We start from the raw sequence: 24062 nt of genomic DNA, 5'->3' as shown, positions 1-24062 counted from the left end.
GATATGGAGAGAGACAATTCCAAAGACAGATTACGGATTTCTTCACACCAGAACTAGACAGACAGAGGAGCAGCCACCACAGCAAAGCTCAGCTCATACTCACACCCTCGGTACTCTCATTGACTCAGTATTGGGGCTAGGGAGATCGATACACCCACGATTGAAGAGAGGAGCTTCACAACTAGAGGGTTCGAGCCATACTATCTCGACATCCAGAGTACATATGAGGATGGATTTATCACCCATTATATCACCCTCTTGTATTGGGCACCCATTGAAACAGTTGGTCACACATACCCCACACAGTTCTAGCCAGTAGCTTTTCTAGATTAATTTTTGCAAGGAATTGTTCGGGTGCTTGGGAATGAACCAACCAGTCAATGTCGAAAATAAAAGCATTTATCAAACCCCGCCTAAATCGAAAGTGACATTTAGGTAGACGTTTTGAGAGAGCACACTATCACGAGGTTCTGTGAGAGCAGAGAAACTTTCTAGAGTCAAAGATGACTTAATGTATGAGAAGGTACAGGTGATGATGAAGGCAGAGTTGAGCCTCTTGAGGGGTGACATTGAAAAGGAGATGTATGCAAATGCAAAAACTTACAAAAATGCTATGTATGCAAGTATGAGGAAAGAATTGGACAAAGAGATGCTTAAAAAGCGTGACGAGATGCACGCATCATTGAAGGCCGAAATGCAGACAATTGTGAGGGCAGAAGTGAATGTAATGGAATGTATGACGCAGAAAAGATTAGAGGATGCACTCGCTATGTTTGAATCCTGGAAATCAAAAATGGAAGAAGCATGAATGAAAAGGATTCATTGATCGAAGCACTTAAGGGAGACCTTGCAGTTTGCCAAAATACCCCCGCAAAGGAGGCAGAAAATCAACCCTCAATGATCAAGGAGCTCGAAAGCATTAAGGAGCAGGTGAAAACTCTACGAGAGGAGGAAGAGCAAAAGGCACGAACAACCTCTTCGTGGGCGAAGCACCTATTCAAAACACAAGAGAAGGTTGATAAAGCTGAAAAGTGGATCAAGGACGCAAAGCAAGAAAAAGATAAGATGCCTGAAGCCACAGACATCCACTATCATCAATATGACAATTGAGGAGGAGCAAAAGAGAAAGACTAGAGCCCTTCATGTGCCTGTTACAGGTCTCAAAGCCACTAACAAGTTGAGGAAGAGGTGCAAGAGCTCTTGAAGCGCATGGGTATTTCTGAACCTACACACACGGGCTTGGAGAGTTGGCAAGAAGGGAGTGATGAGAAAGGAAGACCAAAGGAAAGAGCACTCATTATACGTTTCCCTACGCTAAAACCTAGGAAGGAATTCCTGAAGAAGAGACAAACACTATAGCAAACTGGGATATTTTTGGGTGATGACCTCACTCTAACACAGGTAGCACACATGCAAGAACTGATGCCAGAGATCAAGGCGGCAAGGGAGAAAGGGAAAATAGCTTTCTACAAGGGAGGAAGAGTAGTGGTGTTGGAAAAACGCACCGCATGACGGTGCGAGACCTATGGGACCAACCTTAAAATGGCAGTATGGAATTATAACGGATCAATGAAGCTAGATATAGGCGCATTTGAGGATAGCTTAAAGGGAAGAGACGCTATTTTTTACTCGGAAACGCATCAAACGTTTGGCGGCACATTACCTAGAGTGACGGGATACCATTGGGAGACACATAGAGGACGGGGGTCAGGAGGTGTGGCAGTCCTATTCAGGGAGGAGCTGCAACCCCTCATTCGTATTGTTCGGAGGGATCAGCATGCCAAATATGTGGGTCAGAGTGAGAGCAGAGACAGGGAGGCCACTCTACATTGCAATATGCTATTTTGCCCCCGGCACATCTCATTATGCATCGCCCAAGGGGGAGTCACCCTACATGATATTGCATGAGGACATATGGGAGTTCTCTAGCGATGGAGATGTCATTCTTTTGGGAGACTTCAATGCTAGGACGGGCCAGTCTCAAACATCTTTCTATGATACCTCAGAGGAAATGTTGATTGGATGTCAATGATTATGGACTGGCCAGGTGTTTGCAAAATTAAGAGCACACTATATATGGGGGATATCTAACAGATTTCGAGACTGCACATGGACTGGCCATCTTGAATGGCCTCCACAGATTTCGAGTTCACTTGCTTTCCTCATAGACATGGGGTCAGGGCACCTGGATTATGCTTTGGCTCAGCCCAGTTTCATACCCTCTATTCAGGACTTTACAATCGGGCCCATGCCTATTGGGGTAGCAGTAGATCATGCTCTCCTCACGTTTACCATCTCATTCCGGTTCAGCACAGCTCGACTGGCACAAACACCTATGCATACCCGATACACTTTTACTTCAGAGACAGATTTTGTCTACATAGATGGTATCTACAGACGCTTCGGCATAGAGGATACGGGGAGACCTTTACGGGAGCTCACTTATATATTGACAAGGACACTACAGGATGCAGCAGCAGAGGCATACCCCCATACCGAGCCTGGGCAGCACCGACATTCTAGGAGCACACCCCAAAAGAGCTGGTATGATGAGGAGTGCAGAGAGACGAGAGCCTGACTTCAAAGAAAGGTACTTCTAGGTGTCATTACTCACAGGCAGTCACAGCTCCACGTTTGGTACGACCAAAGACCAAGGCATTTCTAGCTCGGCTAGAGCAAGATTTATATAAGTTGTTTTTGAGCCAGAATTCAGACAGGCATGGCGACTCTTCCATGAGCATTCCCCCCCACTGGTCGTCACTTCTACGGAGGTATGGGGTCAATATCCATCATTTCTCTATACTATATCGGAGCAACCTCCTCTTCCAGATCCGCCAGAGCCATGCCCACACACATGTGCTTGCTTTACTGCTGAGAATAAAGAAAGCCATTGAAAGGATGAAGACTAGGAGAGCATATGATCACAATGGCCTGGTAGCAGAGCATTTTATACATGCCAAAGATTTTCTTGCAAAGATTCTGGCAGTGATGTTCAACCGTGCCATGTGCGAGGGCCTACCTGATACTTGGAGTTTGCCCACGATTGTACCTATCCTCAAGTTAGGGGACCCTATGGAGCCTGGGAACTACCACACTATCATGATTGGATAGACATTGGCACTATTGTACGCATCCATCCTTGAGAAGCAGTTGAGTAGAGGGGCAGGACAGACGGGTTTCAGGAGAGGTTTCTCTACTCTTAATCATATCCTAACACTCATAGCCATTATTGAGGAGGGGAGATCACGTGGGAGACGGCTCTATTGTTGCTTTTTGGACTTCTGCAAAGCCTCCGATAAAGTGCCCAGAGCTAGATTGATGCACATCCGGTAAGAGATGGGGGTTCCAAAAGAGTTGATTTGGGGGACCATGGCTCTATACAAGTCAATAGTGGGGCATGTACGCACTCCAGAGGGGATTTCAGATTTGGTTCACTCCACTATTGGGGTGAGACAAGGCTGCCCGCTACCTCCTACACTATTTGGCATGTATGTGGATGAGGTTGCTCACTACATTGAGAAGGATGGTGATAGAGGAGCACAGTTGGTAGGGACATGGATCCCACTATTGTTATATGATGATGATATTGAGTAGATTTCCGACTCCCCGGAGGGGATGCAGCGTCATTTAGATGCTTTGTACACATTTGCCCACGATAGTGGATTGTCGGTTAACCTAGGGAAGACCAAGGTTATGGTGTTTAACACCACACCACAGTGGGTCAGGAGGTCAGCACCTGCTTTTACATATGGCCAGGAGACGGTGGAGTATACAGATGCATACACCTATCTTGGGGTAGTCTTCAGTGGACCGGCATTTTCATTGAGGAGAGAAGCAGAGACTAGATTGACGAGAGCTTATGCAGCCTTGGGAGGTTTGGAGAAGATGTGTTCGTAGGTTCAATTTCCGGAACCTCGAACAAAGCTGTGACTTTTTGACATCGTAGTGGCTTCAGCTATACTCTATGGGGTTCAGGTTTGGAGCCCTCAGTGGACCACCAGGGCAGATCTGGTAGCACTGATGGATGGAAATGTATGGAGAGGCCTCTAGTCTCTATGATCTCTCGGATAATTCAGGCTAAGGCTCAATGCCACATGAGATTATTCGGGCTGAGCTAGCTGCCCCTCCTCTCGTAATTGAGGCCCTTTACTAAATCGGTTTCCTTCATGCATTTATGGGACCTGAGAACAAATATGCTCGGCTAGCACTTGAGTCATCCCGACAGCTAGCGCTACAAGAGGACACAGCATGTTGGTATGGACAGATGACATCATGGTTTCAGTCACATGGCTTCAGCATGGATAGACTGCCTCCATTCCAGTACTCCTTGGATGCACCCTCCCTTTCTCTCACATGGACAGAGACCACTAGACTTATACGTTAGGATTTGATTCAACTAGATCCCAGAAGCACATGGATACAGGCGGTACAAGAGTTGGGCACAAAGATAGCTTTCCATAGAGAGCATCTCCTCCAACTAACAGAGGATGGATATGTGATCAAACCGGCCTATATGGACAATCATTTATCCTATGGGATATGATGTGCTATTGGTCAAACGTGCACATCATCCCATCAGCTAGAGATTGAGACTGGCAGATTTAGGAGAGTACCAGCAGAAGCCAGGATATGCCAGTTATGTCATATAGAGCCTGAGACAAAGTTACATCACAATTGTCATTGTCCAGTATACTACGAGATACGAGGCCGCTTTCACTGTCTATTCAGAGAGGGCTTTGGACCGTTGGCTAGAGTCATGAGATATCAGGATCAGAGATGCCTCAGGTTGTTTTTGCTAGAGCTGTGCAGACACAGGGAAAGTCTCTTGAGGAGACCAGGTAGTGGGAGACGTTTACAGAGGGAGATCACTGACTTCTTTAGAGCAGGGACTCAGCAGCCGAATGAGCATGCTTCGCAACAAACTTCGGAGCCCACTTCTACCAGAGGTATATTAGTGGACAAAGCCACTGAGCTCGGGAGAGCTAGACGCCCACACCTACAGGGGCAACCACGACATCGACGGAGGCTCCACCAGAGAATCAAGACTAATCTAGCACAACATGGGAGACGCCCAATACGATTATTTACAGAAGCGGACATTGACGAAGCTCTTCAACGACCAATGCAATACTTTCTCGGACAACGCCCCATGCCGGGCATCCTCAGGCATGGATGATGATGATGATGATTTTCAAGCTTACGATTTGAGTCTTTTAGTTTTAGTCTTTCACTTTACTTCATTTTTTTTTTGTACCCAGGCATTGGATTAGATCCACAAGCCTACAAGGATTGTATCAGTTTGGTCTCATAGGTCATTTTGGCCTTTTGAAGACGTTTAATAAAACATTTCATCTCTCTCTCTCTCTCTCTCTCTCTCTCTCTCTCTCTCTCTCTCTCTCTCTCTCTCTCTTTTCTTAAAGAACACTTGCTATATACTGAGTACAAAGAGACTTCTATAGATGCTCAAGAAAGCCTGTCTTTTAGGAGAAGTACAATCTGTGGATGATCAGTGGCAGGGCTATATGTACATCAAGGTGGAAACTGGGAAGAATGATGAATAAACCACCTAGGAGGAGCAAATTGCCACGTGATCGTGCCTCTATCCATACTGAAAAGAACCGTAGTACAGGTATGCAAAAGCTCATACCAAACTGCACCCAAAGTAGTGGTCACATGGGAAGGACAACCACCCAGAACCTAAGCACAGCGAGCCTTCCATAAAATCCACAATACTATGCTGCATATCGTAGCAAATAGAATATCACGAGGCTGTATGTCAAACTCGTGTACTAAGCAAGCACCATGTCCAGTGTGCCCTGTCTGTATCCCAAGGCTGTCAGCAAAAATACTGGATTTGTGGAAGATCCCTCATACATGGTATGTGAGCCCGGATGTCGGAAAAGCCAGGTGACAGCCCCCCACGTCACAAAACCCTCATGAATCCTAAGTCTCCCAAAAAGGCAGCAAACCGCACGCCATACATAATGTACATGTGGGCATATCCAGAAACAATGGTGGAGCGTCTCCTCCACCTGTGTCGAACAACACTGACAAGCAGGATCATGTCATGCCCGAGCAGCCCACGTCCCAACCGGGAGACTTGCATGCGCTAGCATCCAGAGGAAATACGAAAATTGAAATATGACAGCTAACATGAAGGCTCCAAATGCAGGACCAATACTGATACATGCATGCTTGAGAGAGCTTCTGCTCCAACCAATGTTGTAGCTGGCGTGGCTGATGACGGACAGTCTGGTGGCGAAGAATGATATCTCTGCCAATGCGCACGTTGTACTCAAAAAATGACACCGTCTCCTCTGCAATATGTCCCGGCCACATCCACTCTCCCGGATCCCAGACAAGCTGTGCCAGTGGTAAACCTTCCCAAACTCTCTCTCTCTCTCTCTCTCTCTCTCTCTCTCTCTCTCTCTCTCTCTCTCTCTCTCTCTCTCTCTCTCTCTCTCTCTCCTGCGGGAGGTTTTACATGCTTCCCACACAGACATGGAGCCAGCACAGTGGACTATATCATGGCACAGCCGAATCTCATCTCTAGTATCCAGGATCTCACAGTTGGGCCCAAACCGGTCGGGGTGGCAATGGATCATGCTCTGGTGTCGATGACCATCTCCTTCCAGTTCAGTGTAGCACACAGGCCACAGGTAGCAGCCCCTACTCGCTACACATTCACACGGGAGACGGACTCTGTATACATGGACGGGATATACAGACGCCTATGCACTGAGGACCCGGGGCGACCTCTGGAGGAGCTAACCACTATACTGACACAGACATTACATGAGGCAGCAGCAGAAGCATACCCACACACCCAGCCTGAGCAGAGCCGCCGATCAAGGAGCATGCCTCAGAACAGCTGGGACGATGAGGAGTGCCGCCAGACTAGAGCCAGACTTCAGAGGGAGGTGCTTTTGGGGGACGTCACTCACAGACAGTCACAGATTGACTTCTGACGCCTGGTGCGGCGGAAGAAGAGGGCTTTTTTGGCTCGACTCGAGCAGGACCTATATCAGCTATTCTTGAGTCAGGACTCGCGTGAAGTGTGGTGGCTCTTTCATGAGCAGTCCCCCCCCCCTGCTATTTCCTCCACAGAGACCTGGGGTCAGTACGCATCATCTTTGTACACAGTACTTGGACAGCCGCCCCTCCCCAACCCCCCCGATCCATGCCCACACAAGTGTTTTTTTCACCACTGAGATGGTGAAGAAAGCTACTGACAGGATGAGGACTGGGAGAGCATATGATCATGATGGCTTAGTCGCTGAGCATTTCATGCATGCCAAAGACCTACTAGCAAAGCTTCTAGCAGTTATGTTTAACCGTGCCATGTGTGAGGGCCCACCGGACACTTGGAGCCTATCGACGATCATACCTATCTTCAAGTCAGGAGACCCCATGGAGCCTGGGAATTATTATGATTGGGCACACACTGGCACGGTTGTATGCATCCATTCTTGAGCAACAATTGAGTAGATGGGCAGAGAGGGAAGGAATGCTTGCAACTGGGCAGGCAGGGTTCAGGAGAGGCTTCTCTACTCTTGACCATATCTTGACACTCAGGGCCATCATCGAGGAAGGAAGATCTCATGGGAGACGGATCTATTGTAGCTTTGTGGACTTCCGCAAACCTTTTGACACAGTACCCAGAGCTAGATTGATGCGCAGATTACAGGAAATAGGAGTACCCACAGAGCTCATTTGGGGGATCATGGCATTGTACAGATCAGTAGTAGGGCATGTACGCACCCCGGAGGGACTTTCTACACCGGTTCACTCCACTATTGGGGTGAAGCAGGGCTGCCCGCTCTCTCCTACTCTTTTCGGTATGTATGTGGATGAGGTTTCTGACTACATTGACAACGATGGGGATAAAGGTGCACAGGTGGCAGGGACATGGATTCGACTTTTGTTATATGCTAATGATATAGTGTTGATCTCCGAATCCCCAGAGGGAATGCAACATCAATTGGATGCTTTGCATACGTTTGCCCACGAAAGTGGTTTGCCTGTCAACCTTGGTAAAACCAAGGTTATGGTGTTTAATACCACCCCACAGTGGATCAAGAGGTCAGCACCTACATTCACATACGGCCAGGAGACTGTGGAGTACACAGACGCTTACACTTACCTTGGAGTGGTTTTTAGCGGACCTGCATTCTCACTCAGAAGAGCAGCAGAGACCAGACTGACTAGAGCCCACGCAGCATTGGGTAGATTGGAGAGGATGTGTTCGCAGGTTCAGTTTCAAGAGCCCCAGACGAAGCTCTGGCTCTTTGACACCCTGGTGGCTTCAGCATTGCTCTATGGGGCTGAGATATGGGGACCTTCATTGGATCACCACAGGAGGCCGGGACGCACAGACGGATGGGGGAACATGGAGAAACCTCTCATCTCTATGATCTCGCGGCTCATTAGAGCCAAAGCATCAGTACCACGGACCATTATCCGAGCAGAGCTAGCGGCCCCCCCACTAGTGGTGGAGGCGCTCACCAGAACAGTCTCCTTCATAAACTGCACATGGAAACTTCCTAGAGACAGATATGCTCGCATAGCACTTGAGTCCTCTCGACAGTTAGCCATACGAGGAGATACAACATGCTGGTATGGGGAGATGACATCATGGTTTCAGGCACATGGATTTAGCATAGACAGGCTGCCACCATTCAAGTACTCATTGGATGCACCATCTCTCACTCTTACACAGTCAAAGATCACCAAGCTCATCCGCCAAGACCTGACCCAGCTAGACACTAGGAGGACATGGATACAACCAGCACAGGAATTGAGCACAAAGATGGCTTTCTACAGAGACCACCTTCTCCAACTTACGGAAGATGGTTTTGTGACGAGACCCAGATACATGGATACCCACTTTTCTCATGGGATACAATGTGCTATTGGCCAGTTACGCACATCTTCTCACCAGCTGCGGATTGAGACTAGGAGATACAGCGGAGTACCAACAGAGGCCAGGACATGCCCCTTGTGTGACATGGAACCTAAGACAGAGCTGCATTATACATGCCGCTGCCCCGTCTACTACGAGATACGAGGCCGCTTCCATTGCTTTTTCAGAGAGGGTTTTGGACCACTCTCAAGAGTAATGGGATACGAAGATCAGAGATGCCTCGGTTTGTTCTTGCTAGAGCTGTGCAGACACAGAGATAGCCTGATGAATGGCGAGGCTAGCCAATCTCAAAGACGGATCACAGACTTCTTCAGAGCAGACACGGGACAACCGCAAGAGCCACTCCCACAGCAGAGCTCTCCCTCGTCTCACACCAGAGGCACACTAATCGACCGAGTGATTGAACTGGGGAAATCCAGGCGCCCACAACTGCAAGGGACTACACAGCATCGACGGAGGCTACGTCAGAAGATTCGGAGCACGCTAGCCAGGCATGCACGATGCCCAGTCAGACTACTAACCATGGAGGAAATTGATGAGATTCGCCAACGACCAATGCTAGATCTCTTGTGATTCAGCTATCCCAACAAACCGCCCATTTTTGCTTAGTTTTTTGCTTTAGCTCACATCGACCAATCTAAGATCCCATAGTATATATCTTTGTTTTGTACTGTTGTTAGGTTATTTTGTTACTCTGACTTTGTATTAGATCCACCACCTTGTAACTTTCTGGTCTCATAGGTCACTATGGCCTTTTGAAGACGTTAATATAACATTTCATTTCATTTCATCTCTCTCTCTCTCTCTTTTTTTTTTTTTTTTTTTTTGAAAAAATCAAGGCTGTATATTACTGAGTACAATATAATCCCCAGCGGATGCCAAAATAGCCTATCACGTGGGGTGTACAAGCTGAATGTAAGGTTGGGAGCCACTATAGTGACAACTCGACTAGAACAATGTCATGGTGGTCTGTATGATGAGTGGAGGAGAAACCACTGAGGAGGTGCATAATGCCATGTAATCTGTCCACCTATAAGTGTGAAGAAGAGTGGAGATCGGGCCCAACGCCGAAGGAAGTCAAATCGACGAGCCTCCGCTGCTCTAGATGTACCTGAGGAAGAATCCCACTGCCAAATGAGGGTGTGAATGATGTCCAGCCAAATGGCAGTGAGGGTATCCAATAGGAGCTGTGGAGCCGCACTGAGAATGTGAAGACAACGAGCTCTCCAAACATTCCATAGTGCAATGCTAGTGATGACTGAGAAGATTTCATCACGTGTCTGAGGATCCCCCTGCCAAGCAATCTGTGGTAACATAGCCAAAGTCCCTCGCCGATAACCAGTGGAGGTAAGCATAAGAGCTAGATCTGTGTCTGAGCCCTCGTAGAAAAGATGCGGTCCGGGCATCGGCATCAACCAGGAGACAGATCCCCAAGTGAGAAATCCATGCTGAACACCAGCTCTGCTAAGTAAAAAGCAAACTGCTAGCCACACTACATGAGAAGACGAGCATGACCAAAGACACTGTGCAGGTGACTCAGGTAGGCGCAAAGAACAGCGAGTACATAACGGATCATGACCCATAGAAGCTAACCAAGTCCCAACTGGAAGTCCTGCATGTGCAATCATCCACAGAAAAAAGAAATATGACGAGCCACATGTAAATCCCAGATGGCTGACCAAAACTGCTGTAGATAGGCATGGGAGAGACCTGAATGTAACCAGAAACGCATACGAGTGGGCTGCTCTGGGTGCTGTCTCATCAATGTGAATCTTCCAATTCTGACTGTGTACTCAAAGAATGATACATGTGCACCGGTGGGGTTAGAGTGAGGCCAATGCCACTCTCCAGGGTCCCAATAAAGCTGAGATAGGGCACGACCCTCCCACACCCAAAGCCTCCAAAGTGCGGCATCAGCGGAAGCGAAACGGGGGTCAACACAACGACGCTTCCCGTGGGAGCCAACTACTCGTATGGCCTCCCATCGAGTGCCGGGGTGGACAAGGTGCGGAGAGGTGGTAGCATATGTCAATCTAGCATGCATCCCCGGAGAGTAGTCAGTATCAACTGTGAACAGCATGGTGTCTAAACGAACTAATAAGAGAGTGCTTTGAGCAAAGAGGCCTTCCCAGCCACAATGTGGAGGCATCTCAACCGTCGCATGACTGCGTCCCAATGTGAAGGAATGGCAGAGTCAATCTCAAGCAGTCTGTCTGTTACCCCGCGACCAATGTCATAATGTTCTGCCACAAAATCTGCATCTAGCATACGTGTCTCATGAAACAACCGCATAGAGGCAGCAGGGCCAGTGTCCCAAGCAACCCAATCAATGTGAGTCCTCTCTCCAAGCTGACGGGGTGGATTAACCGAAGAATCAAGAACTGCATCATTCCAAATGAGAGGCTGGCGCTCAATCTCCTCAAGGCATGAGGGAGGTGAGCGTATGATAGCTCGTCGCATGGAAACCCAAATCTGAAGGAGCGATCGGATGAAGGGTGAGAGAGTGCTCGTGCACAAGGGGGCATCCGTAAAGAGAAAACGATACCCTGTTTGCCAAGTATGGCCATCTCTAGTGCCGAGGCGTGGAGTCGCTGTGGAAAGAGCAGCCTGAAGAAGCATCTTCCAAGGTTCTTGGCCGGGAAAAAGACCCCGAACAATAAGCTTGGTAAGAAGGGCGCGGCTCTATAATTCTGGATCAATAATGCCAAGGCCACCAGGACGAATAATCGTGGACCAGCGAACTCGAGCACGAGTATCAGTAGTCCCATCTGTGCCACTCCATAAAAAGTTCCTCACGAGTCTGCGGAGCTGAGCTATCACTCCAGAATGTAGCATCCAACAGGAGTCCGTATACCATACTGTAGCCAGAATGACCTGGTTGGCGACCAATGCACGGCCAACCAACGACAGATGACGTGAAGACCAATGACATAGCTTCCTGCGAATAAACTGTAGTACAGGTGCAAACTGCTGCTGTGAGGAAACGTCAAATCCAACCTGAAAGCCCAGATATCTGCATGTCTGCATGTCTGACCTGGCTGCAGCCATGTGAAACCATCAGTACCCCCCAAGTAGGTATGTCATCACTGCCAACCAGTAACCCATAGGATTTATGCCAGTTAATGCGTGCACCACTGGCAATGCAAAAAACCTCCAGGGCCTCCCGCATGGCATCAAGAGCTGCTAGCAAATAGCGCAACATCAGCATAGTGTCATCAGCAAACTCCTGATCGATAAGGTCCGGAGCTGAAGGTACTGGCATGGTCAAGCCACAAAATGCATGACTCTGAGCACGAAGAAAGTCGGACATAGTCTCTCCTACAAACAGATACAGATATGCTGCTAAAGGACATCCCTGACGGACAGATCGAGAGAGCTCAAAACTGCGACTAACACGACCACCAATAGTAATAGCACTGCTGGCAGTCCTGAAGAGAGCGGAAATGCCTGAGATCCATCTCGAAGGGAAACCCATCCTGCCTAATGATCCTTCGAGAAACTCCCACTCAACACGATCGTATGCTTTCTTAAAGTCAAGGATGAAAAAAGCGAGAGGTTCAGAAGATGATATGGCCCACTCTACTGCCTCTCTCTCTCTCTCTCTCTCTCTCTCTCTCTCTCTCTCTCTCTCTCTCTCTCTCTCTCTCTCTCTCTCTCTCTCTCTCATTCATATGCTGACAATATTGTGTTGATCTCTAACTCACAGGAGAGTATGCAACAACATTTGGATTCATCACATAGCTTGCGGAGGATAGTGGATTGTCTCTAAACAATGGTAAAACCAAGGTTATGGTGTTTAACACTACATTGCAGTGGATCAGGAGATCATCACCTACATTTACTTATGGTCACGAGTCTGTGGAGCACGCAGATGCATACATTTATCATGGGGTAGTCTTCACTGGTCCAAGGTTTTCTTTGAAGAGAGCAGTAGAGATTAGACTGACCAGAGCGTATGCGGCTTTGGGAGGATTGGAGAGGATGGGTTCAGGTTCAGTTCCAGGAACCCCAAACAAAGCTCTGGATCTTTGATACCTTGGTAGCTTCATCTACCGACACTCTGTGGGTCAGAATGGGTGGAGAGGTATGGAGAGGCCCTTGGTATCTATGATCTCTTGGCTGATTAGAGCCAAGGCCTCCATGCCACATAAGAACATTAGAGCCCCCCCCATGGAGATAGATATGCCAGATTGGCCCTTGAGTCCTCCAGGGGGACATTCTCCCCTCTTTCGTTCACAGGCAATTGCCTCAGGGCATCAATCAGCCTTGAAATCAATATGGAGATAATGCGTTGCTATACAAACCAGTGTCCTAATTAAACCTATGCCGTTGGCAACAAGATTAATTGCAGCTTGTGATTGACCAGAAATCCCAATTATCTCAGATCAACAGGGCAGCACTTTTGATTGATAAGAAATTTCAGCATACCTGACCAAGGAGTAGTTCAGCTATGACACAACCTATAGACCAGATATCGATTGACGTGGTGTAATCAACAGCGCCAAATATGAGCTCTGGGGCCCGGTAATAACGAGAACAAATGTAGGCAATATTTGGCTCTCCTTTCACCTACAAGAGGAAATGCTGTTAAAAGCCAGCAACCCAGGAGAAGCTTCAATCTTGGAGAGCAGTTACGAAAGTATCTGAAGACTGCATAACAAACTTACAAGAATCTTGGCACTCCCAAAGTCACAAAGCTTTACTTGTTGGGTATGTGGATTCACCTGGAAGTAAGAAGATAGTTACAAGAGTGTGCCTTAAAACTTGAAGTCTGCCTTTGTTAGTGGGTACCACACTTGGTTGAGATAAGCTAGCTTCAATTTTTTTTCTCCACAGATGTATACAACGATATCTAAAATTACATTATCTAAAATTGGAGTCACCAATAAGCTGCACAAACGTAGATGCAACTCTTATCAAACACTTCTACAATGATTGAGTCAATGACAGTCAAATCTGATTAAGGAGCTTCTTAAACAAAGGTCTTGCGTTGATAGTCTAGAAAACTGTCTGACAACTTTCATGCACTTCAGAAAAGGCTAAAAGCTATACATAAATACATACATAAATCTATATATACATAGATACATTCATACATACATAAATATGCTATATGTTATTTTTAAGAAAGAAAGGGCAAAAATTCACACACGATACTTAACACAGAGATCAAGATTGGTACTAGGACATGGAAGAAAGTTGATCTACTACCAGAAGATTTTGGGGTTTGATATCCCTATGACAAACTCCAAGAGCATTGTGAATATAAGCCAGCGCTCGACAGATCTACACGAATACAGAGACTAAAGTCAATATATATCAAATTGACACAAAAATCAAATTGAAAACTGATTTTCACCTGATAGGAATACAACTTGACATAAACTAAAGGGATTCGTTGCTGAGCTTGAATGTATTGCTTGCAAACTCCATATACAGTATCAGGGACATACTCCAATACAAGGTTGAGAAAAAGTTCATCTTTTTCTGTGTTGGAGTAAAAACAATGCTTCAAAGTAACTACATTGGGATGATCAAGCATGTGCATGACTTGTAGCTCTCTGTTCTTATAACGCTTATCCTGTAAAACTTTCTTTATTGCCACAGTTTCATCTGTCTCAAGACACTTTGCCTGAAGACACACAAGAAAGGTCACGCATAATAAAACTATCCAATGCCTTCATTTGTATAGATCACAAACGGTTCAGCTTACATTAGCCCTTGTCACATTTTTTTCTTATGCAACAGGGATAAAAATGTTCTGTAGATATACCTGGTATACTATGCCAAAGGATCCAGTTCCGACAGCACGCTCTGCCACATAACTGAGAGTCTGAAATTATAAGCTTTTTGAGTTTTTTTACCCAGACACATGCAACATTAGCATAAGCCTCGACAGAAGTATAACCTTAACAAAGAAGATAGGGCAAGATGATCACCTGCTTTGGTTGTCCATTGGAACCCCCAAAAGTTGTCACAATTACATGGCCACCTCCACCCCCACTGCCATCAGCCCCAGATTTGTCCTGTTTCATACATTTGGGTCAGAACTGCTGTTGGGCTGCAATTTAAAACCCACAACCTACTACAAATATCACCTTGTCATGAACAAAAGATTTATCTCCTTCATTTTGTAACTTCATTTCATGCATTTCCTTTGGAAGGCGGTCAGCACCTGTAGTTGCTCCTTCATGGAACCTGCTAGAGGACTCCACAGGCTGTAGCCTTCCAGTTGATGCAATGTGTTTTGAAAGATGAGCTGCCTCTGCCAATACAGTTGATGATTCAGAAGAGCTTGGATTAATCCTTGCATCCTCTTGTTCTACCTTCACCCTTTTTTCAGCCGCATCTCCAACCTGCACCATCAAAGAAAAAAATTGACCAAATGTGTTCTTTGGCCTAAAAAAACTTAACTTTTATCTCTTTTGAAGAATGACAATGGCCTGCCTTCATGCGCACAGTAATGCAGAGAGAAGGATGTAGGTGATTGAGCATATTATTTATGTATGCTGCACTTAATCTTTAAAAAGAAAGGGTGCTAAGACCAAATCAATGGTGGTCGTAAGTGCTATTTTCTTCTGAAAAATAAAATGACACCAAAAAATGACTGACCAAATCGAACTGAATTTTCATTGCTGTGTATAACTAATACCTAAGACCAAAAAAAAATGATGCAAAGACTAATTAATGGCACTATGCCAAATCCCTCGTTAGCTCTACAAATAGTATAATTTTGCATTTATTCAATTTTTGTTTTGTTTTAGGAGTCGGGTTGGGCACTCCCAACCGTTCCCTTCATACACCAAAAAAGTGCACAAGAAGAACGACCAGGACTATGCACCCAGGCTCCTAGGGCAAACGCTTTTGTCACTAGTTTCCTCTGGAGTACGTGAGGCTTTGCTTCCCCAAGAGGCCAAAATTATCTACACTCTTAGGGCAATGCCCTTGAGAGACCCATCTCGCTGACTAGTTATGGGCGTGACAGCGACCAAGTACCTCTGTTCAGAGGCCCAGGTACTACGGGACTTGCTTCGGTCTTCCCTTCAGAGTTTCCTCCTCCAGGTAACTTATCAGTCACCACGCTAAACTGCCCTTGTAACCCGACGGTTTTCCCCTAGGAAATGCCATACCCCCTTGAAAGGTCGTCGACTCACAAGTGGCTTCCACTGAGGTTGATGGTGTCTCCCTTTGCACCTCCCAACCCCTTTTTGGCGAGGTTGACCCCCCTACGGGGGCAAGGCACTTGGGCGCTCTTGTAGCTCATTTGGCTTCGCTTGGGAAGAATGACGTCATTTCCCTCGGAAGGTGTCACAAGGACGTGGCAATAGCTAATTACTATCACGAGGACGTGGCAACTGCAAAGTGTCCGTATGCGTCAAGAAAGTCGTCATTTTCAGCCCGGACTATGCGGGATAGCTCGTAGGAAATCACATGTTTTATTCCCTCTTTGAATACAATAAGGAAATACCGACCGGGACGCCAGTCTTTGCGGCCAACAGGTGTCGGCGTCTGCTTGGTAGCGCTCTAGCTTCCAAGCCGTGTGTGTTTGAAGTATCAATTCCCGTTACAGGTTTTCTTTTGCAAAGTTTCTCTGTGTCCTAGAGTCTAAAGTAAAGTTTAAGGTGAAAGCCTACGTCTACCGTCCTACGGGCCGGTTCTATAAGGGATCGGATTATAGAATAAAAGCATAGGAAGGAGGGCATTATCCCTCCATCCGCCTATGCAAAGCACCCAAGTACCGGGGTACAACCTCACCGAGGAACTTCGCACAGGCACGTGCCCTGCGGTTCCATTCCTAGAGTGCAAATCACGGCGTACCCAGAAGGGCAGCCGCTTTGCACGAGCCTCCCCTCCAAGGAGGATAACGGTCCTTTCTTCAGGGTCCACGGCGGGTCGATATTGTTGAAGGTGGAGTTGAATCGGTTTAGCCAGCGCCCCCTAGAATCATCAATCGCCGACCAAGACACCAGCAAATGCGGAAGCGAACGACCCTCTAACTAGGAGCACGGCGAGAAAATACTGTGTCCGCGCCTCCAACTATCCGCCAGAACACCAAGTGCTCTACAAATGATGCTCTCAATACACAATGTGTGACTACAAGACCCTAACCATTCTACTTAAAGAATGTTAGGTTGAGGTAGGGCAAAATGTGTAGCTGGTGCGAAAGACATAAAAGCCCAAAAATGGCTAAAAATGTGTGCACCTGTCAAGCTTAGAAAATGACCGGCAGGACACGTACTAAAAGTGTCCGCTGATGCAATCTACATGATGTGCGATGGATGGCCAACCCAGGATAATCACTAGCCGTACAAAATGGCGAAGCAACGGTGGTGTAGCTCTAACAATAAGATTATCACCTTTATCATGCATAGCTTGGACAACAGCTATGACATCCCTACTCACATCGTCAATGCCCAAGAGTAGGTGCAGGTTTGTATAGAGGTCATTCATGCTTTGAACGTACTCTACAAAACCAACGAGTTGAGTTTCTATCGCCCTCTGGAGGTGATGGGAATACTAATCCATGATAAAGGCTAGCATTTGTCAAGCTAGAGTAAAAATACTAGAAGCGCTAGAGATCAAAACAACAAAATAATGTATTACTAAGTCAAACAATAAGTTGGCTTTTAAGCTCCCCACTTTTATTGAATTTACTACTGATTATCTTGAACATTCCAAAAAAAGAAACATTAAAAATAAACTTACTACGATGCAAAAATGAGCGAAGGTTTTTCTTTCATGATTCTTTTAAATGAGTATGCTTTCTCAACGAGTAAAGAAATAAGATGGCAAGATTGAACAACAAAAGCAGATTCACTAGAACAAAGACGAGAAAATTAAATAGTTGAGAGCAAATGACACCGTACTTAGCTAAAAGAGAAATGTGAGGCATATGGATGATACTTAGATTGGCATATTTTGGTTCAAGGCGCTTATCATAGATATCTACTTCTAATCCCAAGGGAGTCTGAAAAATCTTAAGGTCTAAAAAGTCACAACAATCACTATTTGTGGTGCAGTTAAGTTCACAAAACTCCTTATGATAAATTCCTCCACCTACAGAACTCGAAATCAAGTACATCAAATCTTGAAAAGGAACGTCACGAACAAAAAGATCTCTACAAAGCGTCTTACATTGCATAACTTGTGCAAAAATATTGGAAAAGAGTTAGCAAGGACAAGATGCTCCATAAAATCAAACTCATAGGTAAAAAGATAGAAATTAGCAAGAAAAACAACACTATTGGTGCCCATAGGGAGACCAATTAATTGCTTGAGAAGAGAGTCACCAATGGTTATATATAAATTGTCCAAAAGAAAATCTAACCAAGATATGATGTCAATGTCATCTACAATCCTGGTGAATCTCTTTCTTCCTTTGTCTACATCTACATTCTACCATCTTGGTCCGAGCCATGAGATGTTCAACGACTCCCTCATTACTCCTCCCGCAAATAACCAAAAAAGGTCTGGGCCATGAGATATAGATGCCTTTTACAACCAAACGCCCCCCAAACCGCAATCTACGTCGTTTGGAGGTGTTGAAAGTAACCACTGCTCAAACTTCTTAATACTCCCCTCGTAAATAACCATCTAGGTCCGGGCCATGAGTAACAACAACCGTACTCCCCCCGTAAATAATTGTAACAAACTTGGGCACCCCAAGTCTAGAATCTGTCGTGACACGAGAGAGAGATTCACTTAAAACACTTCACAGACAAATCACAATTCAATTGAGTCGACACGGCCCGGCGTAGTTCCGTGCAAAGAAAGATTGGGCCCAAAGACTGGCGCCCCTTTCGGTATTTCTTTTTGTATTAAACTTTGAGCAAAGTACAACTCCCGCGGGTCCTCAACTCTCAGACTCTGCGTCTAGATGCTCAGCAGAGTGAGGCCCTTGGGTTCCCTTTATTCTTACAAAGGGATGCTAAAAGCAGAGCCCCAAAAGCAATTATTCAAAAGCTTATAATTCAAAAGAAGAAGGCCCAAAAGCAGCCAACATGTTCACGAAAATTTGTACAGTTTTGCCACGTCAGCGTTGTCAGTGCAATTCACGGAAATCCGTACGTTCTGGCACGTCAACAGCCAGCGCAATTTGCGGCGTCCGTATAGCCAACCACGTCAGCAGGTCATTCGCAATTTTTTTATGCTAGTGTCCCTTTGGGCCTCTTGGCAATTATCCATAAGTTGGGACAATTTATTAAGTGTCCCCTCAGCATTTGTCCATTAGTTAGCATGCCATGTCATCGGTTTGTGACATACCCCCGCTTGGAAGAACGGTAATCGCCCTCCATTACGCATGCAAAACAGACAGAGGCCATAAACCAATTCATTAGACACTGACTCTAAGTACCAACGCACTAGACACCTCTAGCACTTGTACAAAGACGACAGTCATATCACTTCACATGACATCACAAATCAATCACAAAAAAAATCATTCCAAATCTCAGACCATGACTGCCAGCAATGTATTTAGTAATCGCATCTAGATCCATCCCGGATCTCACTGATGTCGGATTAACTAATCCTTATTGCAATTATGTCTATAGAGATTTTCAAGACCGAAATGCTGCAGTCATTTCATCTTTCAGTTACTACACTCAAACAAATCAAATGAGAGAGTACACGTCATTCAGGTTCAATTTCGGGAATTCCCATTTCATAAAGTCATACAACAGAATACTGTCAGCACAACAATATCCCTGAAATCCAAAGGAAAATAAGTGACTCTATTCAATCCGGGTAATCTGTGACAAAGGAGCGGAGTGACTCCCCTCATGTGCAACTCCCCTCATGTGCAATCCCGTCTGCACTAGATTCAACCCTGCTGATCCACGGCATGATTTTTCCATATGTCAACCATGCGTCTCACTCGGGCGGGTATGGAAGCCCGAAATAAGCCAGATTCAGACCCCCCAAAGATTCCATACGTGAAATACCATACGGCACCCTAAAAAACAGTCTATATATATAACAAATTGCAATTACAACACTAGAGAGCGACACAAAACCATAGAATGCATTAAAACACAAAAGAAAATGTAGAATCTAGTTGAAATTTGAATCAATGAGTGAGGAGTCGAGACTCGACTCTCGAGAGTGACAAAGTAGATATTGAAGCAAACTTGCAAAGCAAGAGGTGGTAAAATATGGAGCCTCCAAAACCAAAAAAGACTATAGACTCCAAATGATAAAACATATGCAGACTGTAGAGCCTAAACGATGGAGTCAAGCCGCTAGATAGTGTATCCAAAACATAAGTAGAGGACCGAGGCTAGAGCAAAATGCAATGAGTTCTAAGTCTCATCGTAGGCCACCTCATCATCCTCATCCTCATCCTCATCCTCAACCTCAACAATGGAGCCTGATGTCACAATATCGGTGGGCCTAGTAATCGGAAGAGATTCCATAACATCATCTGTGCTCTGTGCAATAGCCTCCTGAATCTCTTGCAACTCAAGCAAACGCTCCTCATCCTTCTCTTTGTTAAGCATCTCCAATGTGACCTCCATTCTCTCATAGCCGCGCTCTTTGATCTTCAGATGAGCCTCAAGTCGGTGTGTATGTAGACAAGCTTCTCGGTATGAGTAGAGAGTCCTATTTCATCTCTTGGTGTGAATGAGAGAGAAGGTGCTCCAATTTCTTTCACATGGAGTGAAACTAATTTGACTATTTTGTTTTTCATTTCTATTTTGACTTTAATAAGAAATGTGCACAAGTTAACTAATAAGTTAAGGAATCACAGATCTGTAAGAAAAGCCATCAGGAAACAGACAACTCTGGTGTGTCATATGATGGGTGACAAGAAGCACCGTGAAGGAGTTGGCATGTTAGTTCGGTGGGAGAAGACCAGGTAATGGTGGTCCTTGATGAGTCACAAGATGGGTGACAAGTTCATCGGTAAGGGGACACACTAAGGGTCTGAGGAGGAATTCCAAAATGTTAAGATGAACTACGCGTAAGAACGCAAGCACATGGATAAAGATGGGTTCTAAGAAGCTTTGGTAAAAAGCAAGACGAGAAGCGGATGTTTTTCCGCGAGAGAATGCTTGAGTTCGTATCCGGGGACGCCTGGAAGGAATAAGTGCAAGCATTGGAATGAGTTTATAAGGTTTATTTAAGTTTAAGTAAGTTCACACTGACCGGCCAGTCAGTTTTTAAGTGAACAGACCAATTTTCAATAAGTTTTTAAATAAGATGCTACTATTATTCATTCTTGGTTGCATCAATTTAATGCTTACTTTGCGACAACTAAGAAGACAGGAAATAGCTTCACCGGCAGATTCAAGAGTGAGGTGGGACATCAGGTAGAGTTGCAACTCCTACAAAAAGAAGTGTATAATGTCGCTGCGAAGCCTGAGACCAAAGAAGCCAACCGCACGCTAGGACTCAGAGATTTCTATGAACAGGAGCCGTGCAGTGTGGATTTCCAAAAAGCTTACGAGCTTTTATCCACGATCAAAGAAGATGGAACTGCCCAGATTTCTGACCCTCAGGAAATAAAGTTGAAGTAGTGATAACCAAGGAAATAGTGGCAGAAGCACTCAAACTGCCCGAAGGAATGACAATGAGGGCAAGGGACAAGAAAACGGCAGGTACTTTCACCAAAGAAACCGCCGCAGCCACCTTTGCGGACCTTATTCACAAGCAGGTGGAAGAGCCAACAAGGTTATACCACCAACGCTTTCATTTCCTTGGTGGCAACATTGTACGGACAGCCCAAAGGGCACTTGCCTTTGAAGTTTCTATATGCTGTACGAATATATCGTCTAACCTTTCTTTTTCTTTTTAAAGTATGTACCTTGAGTCTTTGATCTTTGTGCCCACTCTCTAGGTCATTTTTCATAAGTTTGTTATGCCCTTTAACTTTAGATCTAGGTATAGTCCTAAGTCATAAGGTAATATGCACGTTTTTTATGTGAGAGTGAGCAGCGGAGAGGGTGAGAGCCACGCGCGCCGAAAACGTTAGAGAGAGAGAGAGAGAGAGAGAGTAGACACAACAAACGTTGGTGTGTGAAAGAGGGGGTGATCAGCCCCCCATGACTACCAGAGTAGAAGACCCGTACAATGATCAAATGATATGAAATGAGTACCGCCCTGACTCCATATATAGGAGTGTCCAAGGGAGTCCGTGCTGGGCGGGTGGCCGTCCCAAACCTGGGCGGCCGGACACAAGTGCAGCCTTTATGCATATGCTATGGGTGGCCATCCCGAAGGCACACTAGCTGGACATGCATGCCCTAGACCTGTGAAGCAACAGAGTGGTGTAAATCTAACATTTTATAGTTTTAAAGATTTTTTTCCAAAAAACACACCGTATTTATCCAAACCGTATGATATAATTTGAAATGCACCGTATTTTCCCGTACAAAACCATACCATATTTTACCGTACGACCGTACAATTACAACCCTAGTGCTTGCTTTTGGACCTAGAGCTTTTGGAACTTTAGTTTTTCATGTGATTGCTTTTGGATAGGCCAAGGGACTTACAATATGTTGTGGGGGCTCTCTCTTTGGCATTCTACCGCATGGAGAAGCAGAGAATAGTCCCAGAGCTGTAACCAATTGAAGCAATATAAAGAAATACCGAAAGGGGCGCCAGGGTTTGGGGCAATGCAATCTCTCTCTCTCTCTCTCTCTCTCTCTCTCTCTCTCTCTCTCTCTCTCTCTCTCTCTCTCTCTCTCTCTCTCTCTCCCCAGTTGTTTTGAAGTGCTAAAAGTACGTTCTTTTCAATTGGCACGTGGTGGTTTTGTTGAGGCTTATCAAAAGAGATCTGATAGCATAGTTTGAAGCAAAAGTCCAAGAGCCTTCAGAAGCTCATGGCACATGCAAAGGACGGATTTTCCATGCATTCAAGCTCCTCGACTTACTCAACAGACAAGCCAGTGTCCAAGTCAACAAGGAAAGAGTCTTCCAAGGAGAAGAAATAGGGCAAGAAGCCAAAGAAGAAATCCACACGCCCAAATTGATAGAGCATGTTGAGTACTTCAAAGAGGGCAAGTGTTATGGTTGTAGTGAATAGGGGCACGTCTTCTAGAAGTGTCCAAAGAAAGAACCAAAGAAAACAGCGGATGGTTCATCAAATAGTTTCAAAGATTCAGAATGATGTGTTGGTGGAGCCAGAGCAACAACCAACAGGTCGTAGCGCCCACAACATGGGGAGACGGGGGAAACAATAGGCACGTGAGCCCTTAGGGCACACACACGGCATGGATTATTTTTTACCCCATGCCTATTGGAGAACACATAGACATAGAGAGCCACTCCCTGGGCTCAACATGGCCACACATGACTAACAAGAGAAAAAATATCTACCTCACTCAGCCGGGAACAGCCACAAACGAGCCCTTACTCCCTATCACCCGTCCAAAGGAGATACCCGGACCATGTGGATGAATTTCAAGAGATGTATAAACTGTAGCAGTAACATGGTGACACAAACAGACAAATTGAAGTGATATAGTTCTTCAAGCTCTATCCACTAAGATGGCAAAATATAGACGGTAGTTTCTCATGTTGACACATGATAGTCTTATCCAAAAACCATGTTACATGGACCTGTACCAACCCTGCACTCAAATTTGCAATTCATCCTCTTGAGAACGAAGCTTGTGGTGCAGCTGGCATCCCACAAGAGACGAAGATATGCACAATAAGCAAAGAGCTGATTGTCATTACTGAACATGTGTACAAGAAAACATCAAAGGAGATGGTCCTAGCAAGAAGCAAGATTGTTTTGATATCGTTCAAGGGTCTTTGTAGTTGAGTGAGTCCAAAAATCCAGCCAAAAAAACATGCTCAAAGCATAGATTTCAAAATGACTCAATCAGAATGCTCATTTGATAGAGAGCTGAGCATTTTAAGTCTGATGTAAAAGACAGATTGACAAGAAAAGCAAGAACTAACATTTTGGTACCACAATTGTAAGTAAGACAGAAATTGTGTGAAAATTTAACTTACAGGGTCAGGCACAGAGGAGCGGCCAGAAGCAAAGCTCTTCAGTCGCCGCATCACATGCATGATTGGAGCCAGGAAATTGAGACAGGAATAAAGCCTCCAATGCCTTCCATAACCTGTGAGAGCCCAAAATGATTAGAGGTTGAGAGGCCAAAATGGCAACTTAGCCATGCAT

General features: G+C 45.6%; 1 protein-coding gene across 3 annotated transcripts in view; it reads right to left on the bottom strand.

Moving 5' to 3' along the window:
- The window catches only part of LOC147439811 (shaggy-related protein kinase epsilon-like), a 56071-nt gene that overhangs the window by 31420 nt on the left and 589 nt on the right, over window positions 1-24062 (bottom strand). Inside the window, exons 2-10 of one of the 3 annotated variants that reach the window (XM_086485561.1) lie at window positions 23974-24003; window positions 23891-23926; window positions 15022-15279; window positions 14863-14949; window positions 14697-14756; window positions 14283-14555; window positions 14135-14209; window positions 13591-13647; window positions 13352-13492 (exon numbers count right to left, since the gene is read on the bottom strand). In XM_086485561.1, coding sequence (XP_086341687.1) covers window positions 13352-13492; window positions 13591-13647; window positions 14135-14209; window positions 14283-14555; window positions 14697-14756; window positions 14863-14949; window positions 15022-15279; window positions 23891-23926; window positions 23974-24003 — 1017 coding nt within the window. Of the gene's footprint in view, window positions 1-13351; window positions 13493-13590; window positions 13648-14134; window positions 14210-14282; window positions 14556-14696; window positions 14757-14862; window positions 14950-15021; window positions 15280-23890; window positions 24004-24062 lie in introns of those variants that run through there. The other 2 variants (XM_086485559.1, XM_086485560.1) reach the window with 2 other exon arrangements.

The sequence above is a fragment of the Adiantum capillus-veneris genome, chromosome 16, assembly GCF_014529385.1.
Source record: "Adiantum capillus-veneris isolate H3 chromosome 16, ASM1452938v2, whole genome shotgun sequence".
NCBI lineage: Eukaryota > Viridiplantae > Streptophyta > Polypodiopsida > Polypodiales > Pteridaceae > Adiantum > Adiantum capillus-veneris.
This window is presented reverse-complemented; position numbering and strand designations above follow the sequence as displayed.